The sequence below is a fragment of the Vigna radiata genome, chromosome 10 (assembly GCF_000741045.1).
Source record: "Vigna radiata var. radiata cultivar VC1973A chromosome 10, Vradiata_ver6, whole genome shotgun sequence".
Taxonomy (NCBI): Eukaryota; Viridiplantae; Streptophyta; class Magnoliopsida; order Fabales; family Fabaceae; genus Vigna; species Vigna radiata.
The window spans coordinates 11,082,451-11,103,584 of NC_028360.1; the positions used below are offsets into that span (position 1 = coordinate 11,082,451).

Genomic DNA, 21,134 nt, shown 5'->3' on the forward strand with positions numbered 1-21,134 from the left:
TGGAGTAAATATCACAAATTGTTCTCATTCTTTTAGTCAATTTAAAAATTAAATATTATCCATTCTTATCAAAATAAGAGGTTTAATTCAAGTATTTCCATTAAGTCTCTATAAGCATAATTTTTTTTTTTTGTCATCAAGAGTCAAATTAACGTGAGGCACATCACATCCCTTCTTGATGTGCCTTTTCTTTTGATTGAATGTAAGAATAAGAGGAAACATAGAATTGGACAAAAGTAGTTCCTATGATGATTGAAACTTCTCTTCGTGGGCACAAAAATGAGGATTTTTACTTCATTACTAACTAAAAATAGTTGGAGTTTTGGATGTTGTAGTATTTTAAATGATGGTTTATTTTAGTTCTAAAAATTAGTTCATGTAATGGAGATAGCTCATTATGTATATTTGATTTAATAATATATTATTAATTGATGAGTCATATCCATGACAAAAACAAAAACAAAAGTAAAAAAATCAATAAATTTGAAAAAAAAAATACACTTTTGTGAACATAATTAAACTCAATCGTCTAGAATAATTTTCAATACAAAATTTGAAGATTTAAAAGAGAATAATTTATCAAAAGGAAATCAATTGAATTACTTGAAATAATACACATTACGTTAATATATTTATATATAAAAAAAGTTATATTACATATAACATTAAAATATATGATGTAATTTTTTATTTAGCTTTTATTGTGTATCTATCCGATTCAGATGTACTAAAAAATATAGTCTAATAAAGTTTAAAAAGTCTTATAATCTTGAAACTATTCACATATTAAATAATCATTATAAATTTTATCAGTTTTGTTATTTACAATAAGATGCTACTTTATTGTTATCGTTATTATATATAGTTGAGGTATTCGTTGTATTAATATTATTTAGGTTTAATAAATTTGGAAGTCGTTATATTTGGGGTTTATTTTAATTGGATCATCTAATTTTGGAAGTGATCAATTAGATTCTTAATTTTGTCAATTTGATTTAATAAAACCTTTTCTATTAAATGTAAATAATGCTGTGAAGTTTCTTAACATGTGACAAGCTTACGCTTACAGGTGACACAATTTCAAGTACATAGGTGGATTAAAAAGTTTTAAAATTATTATTTTATTCATTTATTAATTAACAAAAAAGGAAATTGGCCTCAAGTTCAAGTTTCCTCAGCAGAAGTTAGGGGTTCTCTCCCCAAGCCTCACATTCACTCATCAAACAAAGAGAGCTAGAGTCTCTCTTCCAAAAGCATCCAAGGGAGGGATTTGCCTCCTCCGGCGGCACGCTGCCACCGACGGCTCTGACCAACCGGACCGACCACCACAACGGTCCTCCCGCTCACGCTCACGACGTCACCGAAGTCGCATCTGGTCACTTTTTCTCTGCGCGGAACTGACCCCAACTCCGAAATCTCGTCGTTCCCGCCGTCGTCGACGAAAGCCAACGACCAAAAGCCACGAGTCAAGGCCGCACCGGTGACGCTGCTCGTCGCCGACATCGTCGCCGGCCGCCAAGTTTTCCCCTTTACTTCTTCGCGCGCGAGGGAGGAACCTCCCCTCCAAGAACGATGCCAGTCACCGTTTGAGCGTTTTTTTTTTTCTCTTCTTCCCATTTTTTGAATGACACTTACTGATTGGTTCCTCTGTTGATTGGTGTTTCGTCTATCTGGATTGGAAACGATGATTGTGTGTCGTGTGCATATGAGTGTGATCGTGGGTAGCAATGACCATTTTTGAGTTGATGTGATGAATGTTGTAGCATAACGGTGTTGAGAGAGGGGGCTAATCGGATATGCGTTTTATGTTTCAGGCCGAAGATAACATAAATTTGGCACTTGGTATTGAAGTCATGAACTTGAGGATGTTGAGCTAATGATGGAGTCCGAAATGGTCAATCTGCCACCCTTGTTTGGATTTGTGAGACAAGCTTTGGACATATTGGTATAAGATCTGTGATTTGGTCCGTTTGTTTCTTTCAGGTGGAAGACGGTCTCGATATTAAAGGTGGCTACAACAGATGTTACCACCCAGGTTGAGGAAGACCTACGGTTAGCTAGAGAGAACAACTACTTATGTTTAATAAATGAATAAATTAATAATTTTAGAACTTTTTAATCCACCTATGCACTTGAAACTGTGCCACCTACACATGTTGAAAAACTTCACGACGTTATCTGCATTTAACGGAAAGGATTTTATTGAATCAATTTGACAAAATTAGGTACCTAATTGATCACTTTCAAAATTGGAGGATCCAATTGAAACAAACCCTCAAATATAAGGACCTCCGAACCTATTAAACCTATTATTTAATATCACATTATCTGATTTATAAAATGAATTCTAAAGCTTAAATGTCCTATAAATACATCTTGTATTTTCTAAGGAATACTTACTCTCACATTTATACTTATTTTTTCTTACTCATAAATATTCAAACTCTTTTACTGACTTGAATGTTAAAGGATCTTTGTAAGTGGATCTCCCTTGTGTTCCAACCCTCAAGAAGTACAAATTAGATTTCTCAGTCCACTTAGACCCTGCATGTTGTAAGGACCACACTCAGATTCTAGTAAGAAAATTTGGCATCCACTGTTGGGCTCTAGTGAAAATTTCTCCCATCCTCACTTTTCCATGGTCATCACCTGAACTCAAGCACACGGTCTTATGAGATGGAATCCAACTTGATAATGACCTTTTAGAATCAAATGTAGATGTTAATCCAGCATAACAAAGAATAACTACGGTTTTGAGCTCAAAGCCTTGCGCACTCAACATCGACCGTCATAAAGTACATAAAGTAAGGGAAAACAAAATCCCTAAGCATTTCATAGACAGATTCATCGCTACAACGACCACGATCCAAAACCTTACTTTGTTTGTGATCATTCACTCCTTGATTTGTGGTTTACAGCCCAGACCCTTCTTAAATTCTCTTCACAGAAAGACTAAACAACATGAATGATCTAAAAGAACAGGCGACCAAATACATGGCCATTAAAGAAAATAGGTTAAAGGGAATAAAGAAGCCCAACGTCCCATCAGGAGGAAAGAGTAGGAAGAACAATGTCGTTCACCAAACTATATCCCAATACAACCAATATACTTCCTTGAACGCTAGCAAAGACACGATACTCAGATAAACATGCAGTTTGGAGCTCATACAACTCCTCGAGCCCTGACAACCTTTTTCGGAGACGATCCTATAAAAAAGTGATCCTACCACCAAAGCATAGGACACACCATCCAAGGAACCTCATCAAAGAACTTATCTGCATTGACGATTTAGTCTGGTTCATTTAACAAGGAAACGAAGGTTGAGGCAAAAGACACGATAATTTCTCAAGATAAGGTCGAGGCAAAGGATGTAGCAATTTCAGAGGACGGGGTCGAGGATAGTTAGACCAACCTAACATGCTTCTTTAGATTCTAGGACTTGAGTCCATCTAGGGTCAAAAGCCCGCTCTCAATAACCAACCATTCAGAGTCAAATCATCCAACCTAACGCTTATACAAGAATAAGCGTACAAGAATAAGCGTTCATACCATCTTAAAGGTTTTAAAGTACATATCTGTCTTCTAAAGACATAAATTTTCTCAAAATAAAAAGGAGCTTAATTTGCTAATTTTATAGTTCAAACATCTTTCAATATGTCACTTAATATACCACCACTATTATTCTTCACTATATTAAATCCCATCTCTTCAACACCAAAATTTATTGAAAATTGGACCAAGGTGACATCAATTCACCATTTCTAGTTTTTATTTTTATTTCTTTTTTGATAGAAGATAACCTAAACAAACACGTAGACTTATTTCATGAAAAAAATTACAAAGTATCACAAAAGACAAAGTTATGTGTTGTGAAAAATATGGGTCAGGAGGCTTATCTAACCAGTCCTATCACAGACTCATGTGAGTTCTAAATTATATAAATCAGGCTTATACGAGTTAATGTGATCAAAATTTTAGTTAACTTTATACTTTTCCCTATAGGTCGTCCCACATAACCCTTCTCACATTACCATCGTTAGTATAAATTACCATTTTTTAATTTTAACATTATTTTTTTTTCTCACATATTATCAATTTATAAATATGAAATGACATGTTGATATATTAATTTTATTGTATAAAATTCACTAAATAATTTATGACGGATTTTAGTGGATTGTAACCGTTGAATCTCAATTTTCTTTTATACATAAATTAATATATTAATAAAAATATTTTTTTAATTTTAATATATAATAATAATAATAATAATAATAATTTAATATATCTATAAAAAGAAATTGGCATGTTAAAATATTTTTTAAAAAATTGAGCAGTGAAAGATCACATGAGAAAATAGCTGTATATGAGGATGATAAAGTTTGAATGGAGTGATAATCCCGTAACAAGAACCTTCAGTATTTCCATTGAGACAAAACAATACACTTTGATTAGTCAATTCTCCGTAGGCTTCAACTTCAATCTTAATATATATAATGTCACCATCTCCAACTCCAATTACCCTTCTTCAATTTTCAACTATACATTTTCTACAAAGCTTTGTCTCATGTGAACTAAATTAATTGTTAAAAGCTAAAGGGTTGTGCATGTGTGGTGTTAGATGATGACCTCTTTTATTATTATATTTTGACTGTCTTAAAATCTTAAATTTCTACTTCTAAATTCATATTAAATTTCATATATTTTGACTAAATTCCTATATTGTCTTAATTATTAATCAATAATTTGTTTCTTCAATTAATATAATAATCTAAATTCACTTTTTAAGAGTTTAATTATGTTTGTTATTAGTTTTAATACTTGGTGTTCCGGTAGTGTAGGTGTCAACCTCCTCCTACACAATTTTCTCCGAACGTTCGGTCAATTCGTTCTCCAAAAGTCGCTCTTCCTGATCTCCGTCTCGACGTGGGTACTCTTTCTGTTCAGACCGGTCGGGTACCTACCAAAGACATTCCGACGCTCAAGTCAACAAATGGTTAAAGGATAGAGATAGAAAGAGAAAGTAAATATTTGGAATAAATGAACATTCAATGTAACCAACTACCTTTCACCTTTAACCTCTATTTATAGTTTTTGTCATGGGCCTGTGATTAGCCAGACCTTAATTACGGCCCAATCGTTGGCCTATCATTGTTAATCATGTTTTACCTTCATTTAATTTTAATATTGCCTTCGCCTCCGTCTGTTTCGAGCGGTCGGTTTGGCGGAAGCTCTTGTGATCTTGGAAACCTTAATAGTGATGCAGATATTCATGAAAATCCTTACTGTGAAAGCCGCTGTCTTTGAAGTGGAGTTTTCTAGGGCCGTCGGCGCTAGTGGGACCGTTCGGTCCCCCATATCGAGACCACGCCCAGACGTCCGTATTTGGTCCGTTCGAACCATATGGTACACTCGGTAATATAACTTTTTTGTTTTTTTTTATTTTTAAAGTAATAAATATGTTCACATTTATATTTATATTTGTTCAAATACTTATTAAATAATTTTATGAAAAATAAAAATAAAAAATTACAATATGAAAGAAAGACTTATTTTTTCTTAAATTTCAAATAACTATATATATATATATATATATATATCGTATTTGATTTACAAAAATAAATTATTATTTAATATTTATATTAATGTATGTTTGACATTAATCTAAGTATTTTCTATCTATATAAGATAATTTTATATTTTTAATTATAACTTGTGATATGAGATAGTTGACTAAGATGAACTTTTGCATGAATCAATGTGAGATACAAATTGATGAGTTGGTCTATATTTTATCTTTATTTCATGTTGTGTTTTCGTCTATTGTTAACTCCTTTAAGCAATGTTATGTTTTACCCATTCCTAACTTCTTTCAGCACCACTGTTATGACTGCTTCTCTTTCGCCAATACAAACAAAACAAGAACAGAATACACTGTTAAGCATCCATGGAGTCAATGTTTTTTTTCCCTTGTCATACCCATTATACCCTACTTTACCTTTCCTTAGTACCTTATCCATTTTTATTTCTCACCTAAACAAACTCTGACCACCCACAATTCTTGACTACACATATTACAAATTGTGTGCATATAACACCCTCAACGCATCATGTTTTCATTACTGTCAACTGCAAAAAAGTGTGCCATGCTTTGTATAAAGAAAACAGAAACCCCATTCTTTTCAAACTTTTCAAATTCTCCTCATTTTAGGACCAAACATCATCAAACATGGGATCTTGCTCCAAAATAGAATCTTTGCCACTAGATTGCGTTTCTGAAATCTTGTCACGTGCATCACCATTAGAGGCATGCATGTGTTCACTGCTCTCCTCTACCCTTCGCTCATGTGCGGACTCTGACATGGTTTGGAGGAGCTTCTTGCCCTCTGATCACCAGGCCATTGTCTCCAGGGCCGTCAATCCTTTCTCCCTTCACTTCTCTTCATACAAACTACTCTTCCATTATCTCTGCCACCCTCTTCTCATTGACCAGGGCAGCAAGGTACGCAATCTGCCACCTTCTTCAATTTCTCAAGACGCATTTCATATCTAATTCATTTTACTTTGCTTCTGTCTATCATTCATGCAGATATTCAAATTGGAAAAGTGTTCGGGTAAAAAATCTTTTATCTTATCTGCAAGGGAATTGTCAATAGCATGGAGCAGCCACCCCATGATGTGGTGCTGGAAACAACTTCCTGAATCAAGGTAATTTAATGAATTTAATTAATTTCATAGTTATTAAGAAAAAAAAGATAGTTATATATAATTGCAGAATTTGCAGATTTGCGGAGGTGGCAGAGCTTAGAACAGTAAGTTGGTTAGAAATAGAGGGGAAGATGAGGAGGCAGAATCTAACGGGAAACACGACATACGCGGCGTATCTGATAATGAATGTTTGTGATGGGGCATTCGGGGTTGAGTTTGTTCCGTCGAAGGTATCGGTTAGTGTTGGAAAGCAAGTTCAGAGAGGCAGAGCTTATTTGTGTTGTAAAGATGAGAAGAAGTGTAAGATGGAGATTCTATTTTATAGGAACCGGAGAGAGGTGATGAGAAAGGCAGCGTTTGGAGAGGAAGGTGAAGTGATTTCGATTCCGTTGAAAAGAGAAGATGGGTGGATGGAGATTGAGCTGGGAGAGTTTTTCATTGACGAAGCTGAAGCTGAAGCTGATGAAGAAATAACGATGAATCTAAGGGAAGATAGTTATCAACTGAAAGGAGGCCTTATCATTGAAGGCATCGAAGTTAGACCCAAACACATCGTGTCTTGATTTCTATCATGTTTTCTTTTCGAATGCTTCAACCATTCTTCAAAATAATAAAACTAATCGAATTATTCATATTTTAATTAGCATGAAAAATATTTATTAATTATATGAGTTTTTGATCTATGTAAATAAAACATTGAATAATATTAAATCAATATAAAATTTTGTATATCAACAACGGGCCCCTCCATTTCAACTGGTTACATGTTATGCGGTTTGGGGTCATCTGTACGACTTTTTAGGGTGCATATACAAAAAGTGTTTGTTGTAAAGCAGTACAGCAACAAATTACTTATGAATATAAAACAAAAGTTGATTAAGAAATTAAAAATAAAAACGAGAATATCTTATCATAAATTACGCTGAAGAGGTATATTAAACTTGAGGACAAAACATATTCATAGTGATTCAAATTTAATAATTTATGAAAAACAACATAATGTGACATGTTTGATTAAAATTAAAAAATTTCCAGATCCGTGTGATTCACTTTCCCTTCCATGTTCCAAATTTAGGAAAAGTCGTGCTTTGTTGGATGTGGTCATGTTCTGCCTCCATGTTGACATAGTTGTTGAGAGTGAAAAGAATGTCGTCATACTAGCGATATACTTCATTCATTGGACCATGTACGTCCACACAGTAATGTTATATATAACAACCATAACTTGTTCATTCTGGAAGCAAGTGTGCATTGAAAATATTGATTTTCAGAAGATGGAACTTTTGCCCTACGATTGCTTTGCACACATTTTATCCTTCACTTCCCCTCAGGACCTGTGCAGGTCCTCTCTGGTCTCCTCCATTTTGCAGTCAATGGCAGATTCAGATGCTGTGTGGGAGAACTTTTTGCCATCCAATTATCATCAAATTGTTTCTAGGTTCGTGACTTCCTCTTTGTCGTGTTCTTCGAAGAAACAATTGTTTTCCATGTTATGCGATCCACGACCAATTGACGACGGTAACAAGGTAACTTTCTTCAGTGTTTGTCCCTTTGCAGATTGTAAAGGCTCATAGCAAAATCACTATTTGGTCCAGTGTAAACTCTAATTGAAGAGTTTGCATATTTTACCAAAACCTTGTACATTTGCTAGAGTCTTTATAAGTGGCAGCTCATGCTAGAAAATAAATGATTAATAGATTGGAAATTGAAGATGGTTTGATTGTTATTTACGTATGATAATGATGGATAAAATGAACAAACCCTACCCCACCATTGACACACAACACATGGCCCTTTTATACTTACTGTGTCAATTGTGTTTGGCTCTGCAAGTTCATAATTATGATGACAAGTGTTTCTTAATTTTGTAAAATGAAAAATACTGTAAGATAGAGTGGTATAGTATTGACGAATCAATGCAGCACCAAAATATAAGGAAAAAGTGCAGAAATTGCAACTAAGTACAATGGTTGCAAGCTCAAGGTTGATGGGGTATCCTCAGGCGGTGGGGCAAATATGAATTATCTAATTCATATTTGCGACACTGTCTGTGGTTGCTCAAATCACCTTTTCTGAAAGTTAAAATGTTCACAGCAACAAGAAAATCTTGATGAAAATGACAATTGGAAAGACATACAGATGTTATATATTTATACCATACAACATTTGTATCATTTACTTATTAAAAAAGAGATGATATATTTTTAAGGATATAAGCTAAAGTAAAATTTTTATAATTATAGAGACTAAAGAAAGAAGGTATGAGTTGAATTGATTTTGAATGATAGTAGTGACAAATGGTTGAGAAAAACAGATATTCTCCATTGAGAAGAGAAGTGGCAAAATCTGTTACCTGTTGAGCGCAAGACAACTTTCAATTGCATGGGGAAACAGCCCTCTGTATTGGTCCTGGAAACCCATCCGAGGTTCAAGGTTTGTTTCTGCATCGTCGACATCTTTCCAATTCTCAAACACTTTCTCTTTTAACTGTAACTTTCCACTTCAATTTCTTCATAGGTATCATGTCATGTCATGTCCTAACAATACCAATACTTAATGATTTTAATAATCACAACATAAGGTTACCTAATTCGATCACTATTCTAATGGCACATCATTACCAATTACAAACTCGTTTTTGAAATCTGTGCGTAGATTTGAAGAAGCAGCTGAACTGAGAACCATAAGCTGGCTGGAAATAAAGGGAAGCATAAACAGCGGAATGTTATCTCCCAATACTTTATACGGAGCCTACCTGAAAGTGAAAATCGCGGATCGAGCTTATGGGTTAGACGTGTTACCATCGGAGGTGTCCGTAGAAGTTGGCAAACATAAATCACAAGGAACCGTTTGCATACGTTCATGTCGAAAAACAGACACCAAATGTTCTTTTCGTTTTGAAGATGAAGAATGGTCGGAGATTGAGTTGGGGAGTTTTTACACCCATTCAAACGAAGAAGTCAGAATGTGCCTCAAGGAAGTTAAAGGCGTGCACTTGAAAGGCGGCCTCATAGTTGATGGACTTGAAATAAGGCCCAAACACTTGGAAAAGGCCTCCGCTTATGGGCCCTAATTTTTTTATTTTGTGCGTTGTGGGCCGAACACGACACTTGTTTTGTTTCGTTTTCCCATTTAGCCCTAGCAAGCGCTGTCTTTAAAATCCTCCTCCGCGGTTTCGCAATTGCAATTCTCATAACGAAAAATATGAAGGTGGGCGCCGTGGTGGTGGGTTTTAGCATTTCCTAACGTTGATCGTGGTTGTGTTCTTCACTTTTAGGTTTTTTCTATTTTCACTTCGTTCTTTCAGATTGAATTTTTGGTGAAATGTTACTGAACCCTAATTGTTGAATGGTGTTGTACTTCGATTTGGTTCGTTCGCTGTGATGATAAATGTGAATCCCAGCTCATTATGAGACCTTTTTTAAGGTCTGGGAATGGAATTTTCCACATCTATCTGAGCTTAATAATTTTGGTTATGTAATTATTCACACTTTTCAATAAGTAAAAAATGAATCTAAATAGAGTTTTTTTTGGTTTTTTATGGGATTGGTTTGATTTATTTGAATTAGTTTTTTTATACCATCGGATGAAAAGAATAAAAAATATATGAAAATTTGGAAAACGATGAATAACAACTCATTAAACCTATTAAGATGTTTTTATTTTAGCTACTTATAATCTTTTAATTCAAATACATTAAATATAATTACAGATCTTGAACAATGATGGATGATCTAAATCTATGGAAATGATTTTCGTGTTTCGTTTTGGAGATATTTGATGAAATGATTTTTTTGATTAACAATTCAAAATGTAATCAGAAAAACAAATAAAAATGATATTCAAAATGAAATATGAATTATAAATTAATAACAAGAAAAAAACAAATAAACATGATATTCAAAATGCAATATAATTATAAGTTAATAACAAGAAAAAACAAATAAACATGATATTCAAAATGAAATATAAATTATAAATTAATAATAAAGTGTACTTCGGAAGATTTATGATAAATATGTCCTGTTGTTGGAGTTTCAGATATTCAACTTATAATTGAAAAACAGTTTTCGTACAACATAATTTAATAACAAAAATGACATATTAATTAAATATATACATTAATGTTTTAGTTTTTATATATATATATATATATATATATATATATATATATATATATATATATATATGAATCATTTGGGTGGACAGATGAAACTAATTTTAACACTCCATTAATTTAAATTAATTTTCGGTCTTTACATACAGTATAGGTATTGAGAAAGGATAATGATATTTAGACAACATTTATTTGACAATATTTGAACATTAATTATGTGTCAATCTGTGATTGGTCAAAAATTACTCCACAATCAATAATAATAATTATAAACATTAACTTTCCAAGTTTAATATACCAAATTTTTAAGTTTAAATTAATTTTATATTTTGAAATAAAATTTATTTTTATTATAATGGTTTAAAATATGAATAAAAATAAAATATAAGTTTAAAATTTCACAATATTATTATTTTATTTGTTTATATTTTTTTTGATTATTTATTATTTTACTTTTTTTATAACTAGTAATAAATATGATCAAATAATCCAAAATATTCTTAAAAAATAATAAAATTTATATTAAGTAAAGATGTGAGAATATTATGAGGTATGATCTTAAAGATTTAAATAAGTAAATATTTATATATTATTTCTTAACAACACAGTACATAAAGTTTCTAAAAAAATAAATTGTAATTTTATTGTTACTCAAATTTAAGTGATAGTTTTAGCAGAATGATTTGATTTTGACAAAGACCATAATTGGAGTGACAAACTTAAAAAGAAAAACAAAACAAAAACCTAGAAAAACAAAATCAAGTTAATTAAAAGAAACCAGAAAAAAAAAAAATATAGAACAAAAGGAAGGACCAATAAGTCTTACTGATGATCTTACATCAATTATGAAATATAAATATTTTAATTCCTGTCTTTCAGTGAATATGTAGAATGTTCTGATGCCATTTTTTTACACAAAAACAAATAAAATATTTTTTAAAACTTTCAAGTATATGTATTTAATCTTTATTTTATATTGATAAATTAGAGATTAAATGTCAATATTTAAAAACAAAAACTAAAGATAAGTTTATTGATATAAGAAAACAGACTTTATCACATCAAATAAAAAAATTGAAATTATTATTTTTTTAATTATTATATCGTTGCATTGAATGAAATTCAAACATTATAACTGGTGATGGATAAGCTCAAAGGTGTGAGAGCCGATATAACATACATACAACATTAAGATTTGAGATTACAGCTTTGTCACCGATTTCGTAAAAATACAGTATAGTTCTATTAGTTAATTAAATTTTTTTAAAACTAAATGATAAAATAGTATATTTAATTTTTTTAAAAACGGATCAGTTTTTTTAATATAATATAATATAATTAACTATAACTTATGTAACATCCCAATAAATATATAACAGATGTTACATTTCATTTCAGGAGTTAACATGAATAATAAGTGAGAACAGTGATGAATAAATAGAGAGGTATGAAATATACTTGAAATTTAAAACTATACAATCAGTAATATAAAACACAACGTTTACAAAATAGACCGAACGGTCTGGAATACAGTTCATTGACCTCACGGCCAACATCAACAGAACTAGAATAAGAGAAACTATCCTAAGGACCGGACGGTCCTGCAAAACTCTCAGGCACGGCCTCCACGGGGAACTNNGTCTGCACGGCATCCTCCAGAGTGTCCTCCAGGGTAGCTTCCAAAGTAACCTCTGCTCACATCCAAAAGGATGATCACGGCCACGAAGAGAATAACCGAACGGTTGAATACCGAACGTCAACATAGACAAAGACACAACAGATAAGGGTAAGCTTATGTAAATTTAATTTATCATTTCGTCATACAAGTAAACATACAAACTCAAACCAATCAATCATGCAAGCATACAATTTCAATACATGCATACTACAGATCTCAAATCATGATCGACCACTAAGACACTGTCCGGACGGTATGAACATGTAGCTCGGTCGTCCCTAGCACCCGGTGTGGTGTAGTAACTGTCTTTCCTTATCAGCTGCCACCCGAGGTTAGTCCTCAAACGGTTATCTGTTCATATAACCGCGGACCTCCTGCCATTCCCACACATGAGTGACCTTTCTCTACCTGAGAAAGCGTCCTCACGGAATATCAGGATCAGGACGACACCTGAGTCATTCCCACGTTCATACTTTACCAATCATTACCAATTCATGAGACATTCCTCCAGTGGAATTCCCTTACTTAGCCAAATTCAATCAAGGTTCGTTATTACTTCCAAGCTGTTAGGGTGTTGAGAGAAGTACCAGATATCCCATACTGAATTATAAATAATAGTGACCGAACGGTTTAATCGAAATGGGAAACTGAGTATTAAGAATTCAAGTAAGTGGCCGGACGGTCATATCAAAGGTAAGACTGAATAACAGAAGAATGTCAAATGTTTGATAGGATGGTTTGGCAAAGAATGAGACCATAACTCAAGGATTGACTATAAGTGATAGTCATCCGAACGGTTTGGCAAGAGTATCATAAAATAGGCACTAATAATGGTCGAAGGTTGGTCTATGACCAAACACTTATCAGACCGGACGAATTAAGAAAGAAGAAACTCTTTAAAGGAGTAAAAGGACTTTAGTCAAGTAAACTGAACGTCTCAATAATTAAAGGTTCACTAGACCGTTCAGTCATTAAGTGACCGGACGGTATCAAAGGAAGAATATTAGATTTGCAAGTTTTATAATTTGAGTGTCAACCTAAGGCCGAACACTTGGAAGGCCGAACGCTTGGTTTATGACCAGCGTTCCTAAATAACTATTGATAAAACAATTAGAGAAAACCAACTAAGTTTAGTAATCACACTAGGCCATTTAGTCCAAACAGACCGAACGGAAAAGGGAGGACCGAACGGTCCTAATGACCTTCGATCTCAGATTCATATTTTCTCTAAGTTTCATACATACTCTTATCAGTGCAGAATTCATAGTTCATACTTATCATACAACTCATACAACAACATACCATATCTCAATCATAAGAAATCAAGAAGCATACTTTAGATATCAAACATACATTAAATCACGCATACATTCAAACCATACAGAGAAATTATAATTAAACTTTATAAGCTTCCCTTACCTCTAATTCCAGCTAAGACTTTGAAAGGAGGTTGGTAGGAACTATTCTTCTAAGTTTTCCAAGGTCAGATGTAACCCAAAACCGGACGGTTCAAGTGAAAGAGGAGACCACCAGAAGTCTTCAGGTGTGATCTGAATGGTGATCGGAACAGTAGATGAGTTAGAATTTTAGAGAGAAGGTAGGGAGGTTTAGAGAGAAGGAGGAGAATTTGAGATTTCAGAAAGTTGAGTTTGAGGAAGAAGAAGAAGATTGCATGGAAAAGTGGCGTCAGGTTTCATTCTTACCTTAAATACTGCCTCCATTCCGAACGGTCGGCCAACTCCCAGCGTGACACCTGACTTCCACTTTCTGAGGTTCACTGCTCTGCTGCTGCTACACGGATCACGAAGGAAGGGAATTAAAAGTTTGACAGAGTTTGTCTCCCACTCACCAGGGGAGAACCGGACGGTCGACAAGTGTACTCCACTAAAGAGGGTATTAAACGGGGTATGACAACTTAGTTATTTTTGTCTAATCTTAATTGAAAGTTAAAATGTTTTTGTCTAAGCATATTTTGAGCAAATTCAATAATTGAATTGCAATGATAGTTTATGTAAAGTGAAAATTTGACTGGAAGCAAGATTAAATGAAAATGGAACTAAGATCAGAAATGTAAAAATTAAAATTAGTTTCAACAACAAAATTAATTTAGTTTCAAAAGTACTTTAATTAGAGACTTAATTAATTAATAATTTGATTATTATATTTAAATTGACTAAGAGATAATAATGTAAGTTTAATAAAATATTTAATTAATAATTTAATTTTTATATATTTCTTTTGATTTAATTGAGTTTAAATATGAATTACACTGAGATAATATGATTTATTTTTTCATGACTTTCACGAATCATGATAACAAATTTAAAAGTTATAATTAGGTTCACGTGTATATTTCTTAGAATATAGTAAACAAAAATAAATATTTTAAATCTAAAGGAGACATGTAGTAAGATTGTATCTTCAAATAAGAAAGAGTTGAAAAGGAAAAAGAGAATTTAAATTTACACATAATCACCTCTTAATGATATTAACTAGAAAAGTAGAGAACACTAATTTAATCATAATGATATTTACACATAATTTAATCATTCCTGGTGTCTTAAATTGTTAATGGATGAGAAAATGAGAAGACTAATTTTGTTTATATTTTTTTATATTAAAAAGAAAGTTGAGCATAGAAGTATGGTTGAATCCGAAAAAAAGAATGATTGATCCATGTGTTAAAGTTTTGTAAAGAGCAGAAAAAGAGTAGTAGAACATGGCCTTAGCTGAAACGGAAGAAATCTGATATTTTCCATTGCCATTCTATTCGATCCCCTTGTCGATTTTCCACTCTTCAAAACAATGAACGCTGAGAAATCCCGCTGCAGGTTACCGCTTCGCACGCTCTCCAAACGGACCCACCACCCTCTTCTCCATCTTCGCCTTCTCTTTCTCTTTGTTCCTACCTAAATCTCTTCCCTTCAATTCCATATCAAAACAACAATTACTCAAAAATTAATTTTTACCAATTTTCTGAAATCCTAATGTTGTCGGAATCTGTTCTCTGCCTCTTGACCGAGGACCTTCTCATTCGCCTCCTCGAGAAGCTCGGGCCGGATCGGAAACAGTGGAGGCTGGTGTGCAAGGACTTTCTTCGGGTCGAGTTGGTGAGCCGGAAGAGTATTCGGATCCTCCGAATCGAGTTCCTGCCTCGGCTGCTGGAGAAGTTCTGCAACATTGAGACGCTGGACCTGTCGCTGTGTCCGCGGATCGAGGACGGAGTTGTGTCGGTTTTGCTGAGTCAGGGATCGGCGAGTTGGACTCGGGGACTCAGGAGGCTCGTGCTGAGTCGCGCCACCGGGCTGGGCCACGTGGGTTTGGAGATCCTCATTCGGGCGTGTCCAATGTTGGAGGCTGTCGATGTGTCCCACTGTTGGGGCTATGGGGACAGAGAGGCCGCGGCGCTATCGTGCGCCGCGAGGTTGAAGGAACTGAACATGGATAAGTGTTTGGGAGTTACTGATATTGGGTTGGCGAAGATTGCTGTGGGTTGTGAGAAATTGGAAAGGCTGAGTTTGAAGTGGTGCTTGGAGATTTCTGATCTCGGGATTGATCTTCTTTGCAAGAAGTGCCTGGACTTGAAATTTCTGGACGTGTCCTATCTAAAGGTTTGTTGCTTTCTCTTTCAAAATGATTTTATATTATTGAAGAGACAGAAAGTGGGTGGAGGAGAGGGATAGGGAGAAAAGAAAGAAGGTAGAGAGGAAAAGGAATATACATGATAAGGGATTAAATGAAGAGACAGAAAAAAATGGGATGAAAATGATATGGATTAGAAAGTGGGTGCATGATTATAATTTTTCCATTGACATTGTGCATAAATGGAGGGAGAGAGAAATGGTGGGTGCTAGAGTCTTATTTTTAGGTGAAATATGGACTATCTTTGGCTTTAGTCAAATACTAAGTTTTCGAGATATTGAGATTCCGTTTAATAAACTTTTTTTTAGGATGTTATTCTATACGCACTAACGGGTAGATTGAATTCTGATCATATGTCCGAGGGAATGATTATCTGTCAATTGTACCAAATTTTGGTTGAGGTCCCAAAGTTGACGAAACGGGACAGTGACTTCAGCAACCACTTCATTCGCTATCTTTGTTATTGGTTGTACGTTTTTAAATCCAATTTCTGATTCCTGAAGGGTTTTGAAGGAAGCACCCACTAAATTCTTCATCTGATTTGAATAAGTCACCCTTGTTCGTTCTTGTTTAGGGCGATTGTAGAAGAGGTAGACATTATATTTTTGGTTTACAAAAGTTGAGAGCAATGCAGACTCAACAGTGTTGTAAAAATAAGTTCCTTGACGAGTGTTATGTTAAACGTACACCCAGCTTGAGAGGTGGAAAAAAGAGAGAGAGAAAGGAAAAGAAAAGGTAAAGAGAAGAAGTTACAGATGTCATAAGTAATGGGATGAAAAGAAAGAGACAGATAGGAAGAAACTGGAGTGGAAAGGGAATGAAAGGAAATATGAGTGTATGTTTATAATCATTGTTCCTTGACTGTGGATAATACACTATAGTACTTGTGTTTGTGGTGTTGTTCTTAACACCATCCCCAAGACAGCATATGTCAATGGCGTTGTGATTTTCTGTTTTCCATCATTACCTTAGCTAACAATCAGCCTGAATTGATTTGTGAGTTTATTTCTTCTTCAAAATATATCTTTTATGTAATTTAAAATTTTTGAATCATTAGGTGACAAGCGAATCTTTGAGATCGATAGCTTCTCTGTCAAAGCTTGAGGTTTTCGTTATGGTGGGCTGCTCTTTAGTGGATGATGGCGGATTGCGGTTTCTCGAAAAAGGATGTCCATTACTTAAGGTAATTTATTTCTTATAACTCATAAGCTATGCCAATAATGGTTAAGAAAAGTCATAAAGTTGAGTACGAGGATTCTCTGGAGCTTAAACATAGAATATGTCCATTCATTGCAGGCTATTGATGTATCCAGGTGTGGTTGTGTTAGCTCATCCGGTTTAATCTCTGTGATTAACGGGCATGGAGATCTCGAGCAGTTGGATGCAGGATATTGCCTCTCTGTAAGTCTATCAAAAATTTATGGCGTGTTGTGTACCTTAGTTTATTGTAATAAGTTTTACATACACTAACATGTCAGGCATTTTCGTAGGAGCTTTCAGCACCTCTTGTTAAATGCTTGGAGAATCTAAAACAGCTGAGAATAATTAGAATTGATGGTGTTCGAGTTTCTGACTTCATCCTCCAGACAATGGCCACCAATTGCAAGTCTTTAGTGGAACTTGGTTTAAGCAAATGTGTTGGGGTGACCAACAAAGGAATTATACAGCTATTATCTGGCTGTGGTAATTTGAAGGTGCTTGATTTGACTTGTTGTCGGTCCATCTCAGACGCAGCCATCTCTACTATAGCAGACTATTGTCCAAACCTTGTCTGTCTGAAGCTAGAATCTTGCGATATGGTGACTGAGAAGTGTCTTTATCGACTTGGATTAAATTGCTCGCTGCTTGAAGAGCTTGATCTTACTGATTGCTCTGGTGTTGATGACATAGGTAAACTATGCAATTCTACCTTTACATAATATATCAGTTTTGTTCAAACCTTCAAATGGTTCTGATTAATTTATTTCCAAATTTCTGTTTCATGCAGCACTAAGATATCTATCAAGATGTTCAAAAGTTGTAAGACTGAAGTTAGGATTATGCACAAACATATCAGACATAGGGTTGGCACACATTGCTTGTAACTGCCCAAACATGACTGAACTTGATCTCTATCGGTAATTGAAACTTAAAGTCAGCATGATTAATTGCCTATTATTCAGTGAAATTTTGAACAGTGTTGTTATGATGTTCAGTTCATTCTGTTCTATTATCACAGATGTGTACGTATTGGAGATGATGGGCTGGCAGCACTGACGAGTGGATGCAAGAGGTTGACAAAGCTCAACTTGTCATATTGTAATAGAATTACTGATAGAGGGATGGAGTATATCAGCCAGCTCGGTGAACTATCTGATCTGGAGTTGCGTGGGCTTTCAAATATCACTAGCATTGGTATAAAATCAGTTGCAATAAGTTGCCAGAGATTGGCAGATTTAGATTTGAAGCACTGTGAAAAAATTGATGATTCAGGTTTCTGGGCCCTTGCTTTTTATTCACAAAACCTGCGGCAGGTCAGTTTTGCTTACTTTTACTCAATCAAGTTATCAATATTCTGGGTCTTTCTGAGATCTGACTAACACAGTAAGCTGGCCTCTAAAAAAATACAACATTGTATGAAATTTATAAGTATTACCTCAAGGAGCACAATTGATACTCATCTCAATTTGTTACTTCATTATAAACTGTAACATGGTTTGATCTAATTGACAAATTCTAAACTGTAATTCCCCGAAGATCAAAGAACCATTGTTTGGATGGTTGTCTGGGCTCACCGCAATCCTTCTTCAATTATCTTGTTTGTTGTCTCTTTCCATGCTTTTGTAACTATACCCATTTAAATTTCATTTATATGTTCTTGTACTTCCAGTCACTGTTAGAGTCTCTATTTTTAGCAGTTGGTTAAGTAGTTATAACCAAATTAGTTAGCTGATGACAGCTACTACTAGTTAACTAACTCCAAAAATAGTTTGAGTGAACATGAATGAAAGCTCTCTTGGTTTTGACAGAAAACTGTAAGTTTTCTTCTCTGTTTTTTCTCTATATCAAGAAAGTCTCGGGGTTCTTTCTGTTATAGAACATCCTGAAATTTGAGATTCTTCAAGCTCTTTAGTTCCTGATATCTTGTGTTCTATTAGATACCGTATCAGTCACACGTTTAGTCCATCTTTTGTCCTGGTCGTAAAAAGAATATATTTAGTGTTTTTTTTTTTCTTTCTAGGAAATATTTTGTTCTTTGGTGAAGTTTCTACCATGTCTTCCTGCAAATATTACTCTTATTTAGACCCATTTTGAATTACCATAAAGCTGGATGTTTCTACCATGTCTTCCTACAAATATTACTCATTCAGACCCATTTTGGATTGACATAATTAATGATAATAACTATTGTATAGAAAATTCTAATTAAGGCAAATGAAGAAAGGAAAATCATTTGTCGAAAAATAAGAAATCTTATGTGCATATATCTATTGTTTGGACGATACCAACTATCTTATTTATAACCCTTCATAATTTGGAGTCGTGTGCAATTAATCTGATTTTCTATTTGGCTGCGCTTCTCGTTATCATATTACAACTCTTAGTCTTGCATTTTAAAAGAAGTTGATGTTTCTTACTGGCTTCAATAATCTTTTATTTCCTTTCCAATTGAAAGTCTGGTATATGCTCTTCAAAATTCTAGTTTCTAATTGAACATGGTGGTGATGATGGCAGATAAATATGAGCTACTGTATTGTGTCAGATGTGGTGTTGTGCTTCCTTATGGGTAACCTGAAACGCCTCCAAGATTCCAAACTGGTGTGTCTCCCTAAAGTCACTGTAAATGGATTGGAAGTTGCCCTTAGAGCTTGCTGTGGTCGGATTAAAAAGGTTAAACTGCAGAGATCCCTCAGGTTCTTGCTTTCCTCAGAAATGCTGGAGACAATGCATGCAAGAGGGTGCAAGATCAGATGGGATTAGCCACGCTATTACTCTATATACTTTCTTTTCCTTGAAGCTAAGATCTTTTTGATCCTAAATTTTAAATCTCTTGTATTCTCTTTTCCTTAGTCTCTAGTACCTTAGTAAGAGGTATACCAGTTCAATTAGAGGACATTGATAGATTTCTAGACAAGGTATTTTTTCACCTTCCAAAGTTATATTCTCCAATCAAGCACTAGGTTACTTCCCTTGGAATTAAATTTCATCAAATACTTACAAGACTTATTCTGTTATCAATCAAAAGTAGGAGATAACTTCAGTGTATAAATAAACTCGATGTTCATTTTTTAAAAACTTATAGTTTCTGAAAAAAACAGAACTTTAAAAAAGAGTTGTACGAACTAAAAGGCCTGGATTTAAATCATTTTATTTAGTGTGATTTAAAATAATAGGGAAAAAATATTGAGGATTCTAATTCACATTTTTGGGATTTTTTTTTTTTTACAGTTTTTCAATTTCAAGAACTAATGTCATATTAATATTTTACATATCAAGATCAAAACGATGATTTATATATTTATATTTTAACATTAGAAACATGCACTTTCTTTCTATACTCTCTCTACCTTTCATGAAAAAACAGAGAAATTTAACTTCGTCTTTTTAACAAAACGGAAGTCTAAATGTGGATGTAGAAAATGAAGTAAATAATATTTTTCATTTTCCAGCACTGGCCAGCCACGATTATGAACTTTGATTAATATTACCAAATTGTAAAATTCAAGACGTTTTTCAATGATTTTTAGTGAATATTAACATTGATGGAACGGTTCTTGTATAAACTATTTTCTAACAGTAAATTTTTCTCTTTTCCATTATTGTAATATAATTTTAAATGAGTATTAAAATATAGAAAAAGAAGTTTGTTTTTTGACAGATAATATTGAGTTTTCTTCTTTTTTTTTACCCAGGTTAAGACTTGGGCCCATTCCTTTTTCTTTATAAACTGGCCTTTGGGCCTTGTTTTAGTTTAAAGTGAAATACAAAGTTTTCTTTTTATCAGTTTT

At 33.8% G+C, this 21,134-nt stretch overlaps 3 protein-coding genes and 2 long non-coding RNA genes across 5 annotated transcripts; 3 read left to right on the forward strand and 2 right to left on the reverse strand.

Moving 5' to 3' along the window:
* The first annotated feature begins 6,092 nt into the window (after positions 1 to 6,092).
* Positions 6,093 to 7,349, forward strand: LOC106774815 (F-box protein VBF). Its single transcript, XM_014661847.2, has 3 exons — positions 6,093 to 6,503; positions 6,591 to 6,709; positions 6,786 to 7,349. Exons 1-3 carry the CDS (start codon positions 6,231 to 6,233, stop codon positions 7,270 to 7,272), a joined length of 879 nt encoding a protein of 292 aa, XP_014517333.1. The 5' UTR covers positions 6,093 to 6,230; the 3' UTR covers positions 7,273 to 7,349.
* Positions 7,350 to 7,953: 604 nt separating this feature from the next.
* LOC106775369 (F-box protein PP2-B15-like) lies at positions 7,954 to 10,179 on the forward strand. Its single transcript, XM_014662486.2, has 3 exons — positions 7,954 to 8,235; positions 9,024 to 9,142; positions 9,365 to 10,179. The coding sequence occupies exons 1-3, from the start codon at positions 7,984 to 7,986 to the stop codon at positions 9,780 to 9,782; spliced, it is 789 nt and encodes a 262-aa protein (XP_014517972.2). The 5' UTR covers positions 7,954 to 7,983; the 3' UTR covers positions 9,783 to 10,179.
* On the reverse strand, positions 8,199 to 9,753 carry LOC111242650. Its single transcript, XR_002669935.1, has 3 exons — positions 9,331 to 9,753; positions 9,063 to 9,246; positions 8,199 to 8,384 (listed from the first exon to the last, which is right to left on the reverse strand). It is a non-coding gene; the product is annotated as an uncharacterized LOC111242650 (long non-coding RNA).
* A 2,085-nt stretch (positions 10,180 to 12,264) lies between the features above and the next one.
* LOC106775487 lies at positions 12,265 to 14,537 on the reverse strand. The gene is made up of 3 exons (XR_001376799.2): positions 14,208 to 14,537; positions 13,924 to 14,054; positions 12,265 to 12,517 (listed from the first exon to the last, which is right to left on the reverse strand). It is a non-coding gene; the product is annotated as an uncharacterized LOC106775487 (long non-coding RNA).
* A 586-nt stretch (positions 14,538 to 15,123) lies between these two features.
* On the forward strand, positions 15,124 to 20,399 carry LOC106776211 (F-box/LRR-repeat protein 3). Its single transcript, XM_014663589.2, has 7 exons — positions 15,124 to 16,115; positions 17,204 to 17,329; positions 17,443 to 17,547; positions 17,637 to 18,036; positions 18,134 to 18,263; positions 18,365 to 18,659; positions 19,861 to 20,399. Exons 1-7 carry the CDS (start codon positions 15,492 to 15,494, stop codon positions 20,104 to 20,106), a joined length of 1,926 nt encoding a protein of 641 aa, XP_014519075.1. The 5' UTR covers positions 15,124 to 15,491; the 3' UTR covers positions 20,107 to 20,399.
* The last annotated feature ends 735 nt before the right edge of the window (positions 20,400 to 21,134 follow it).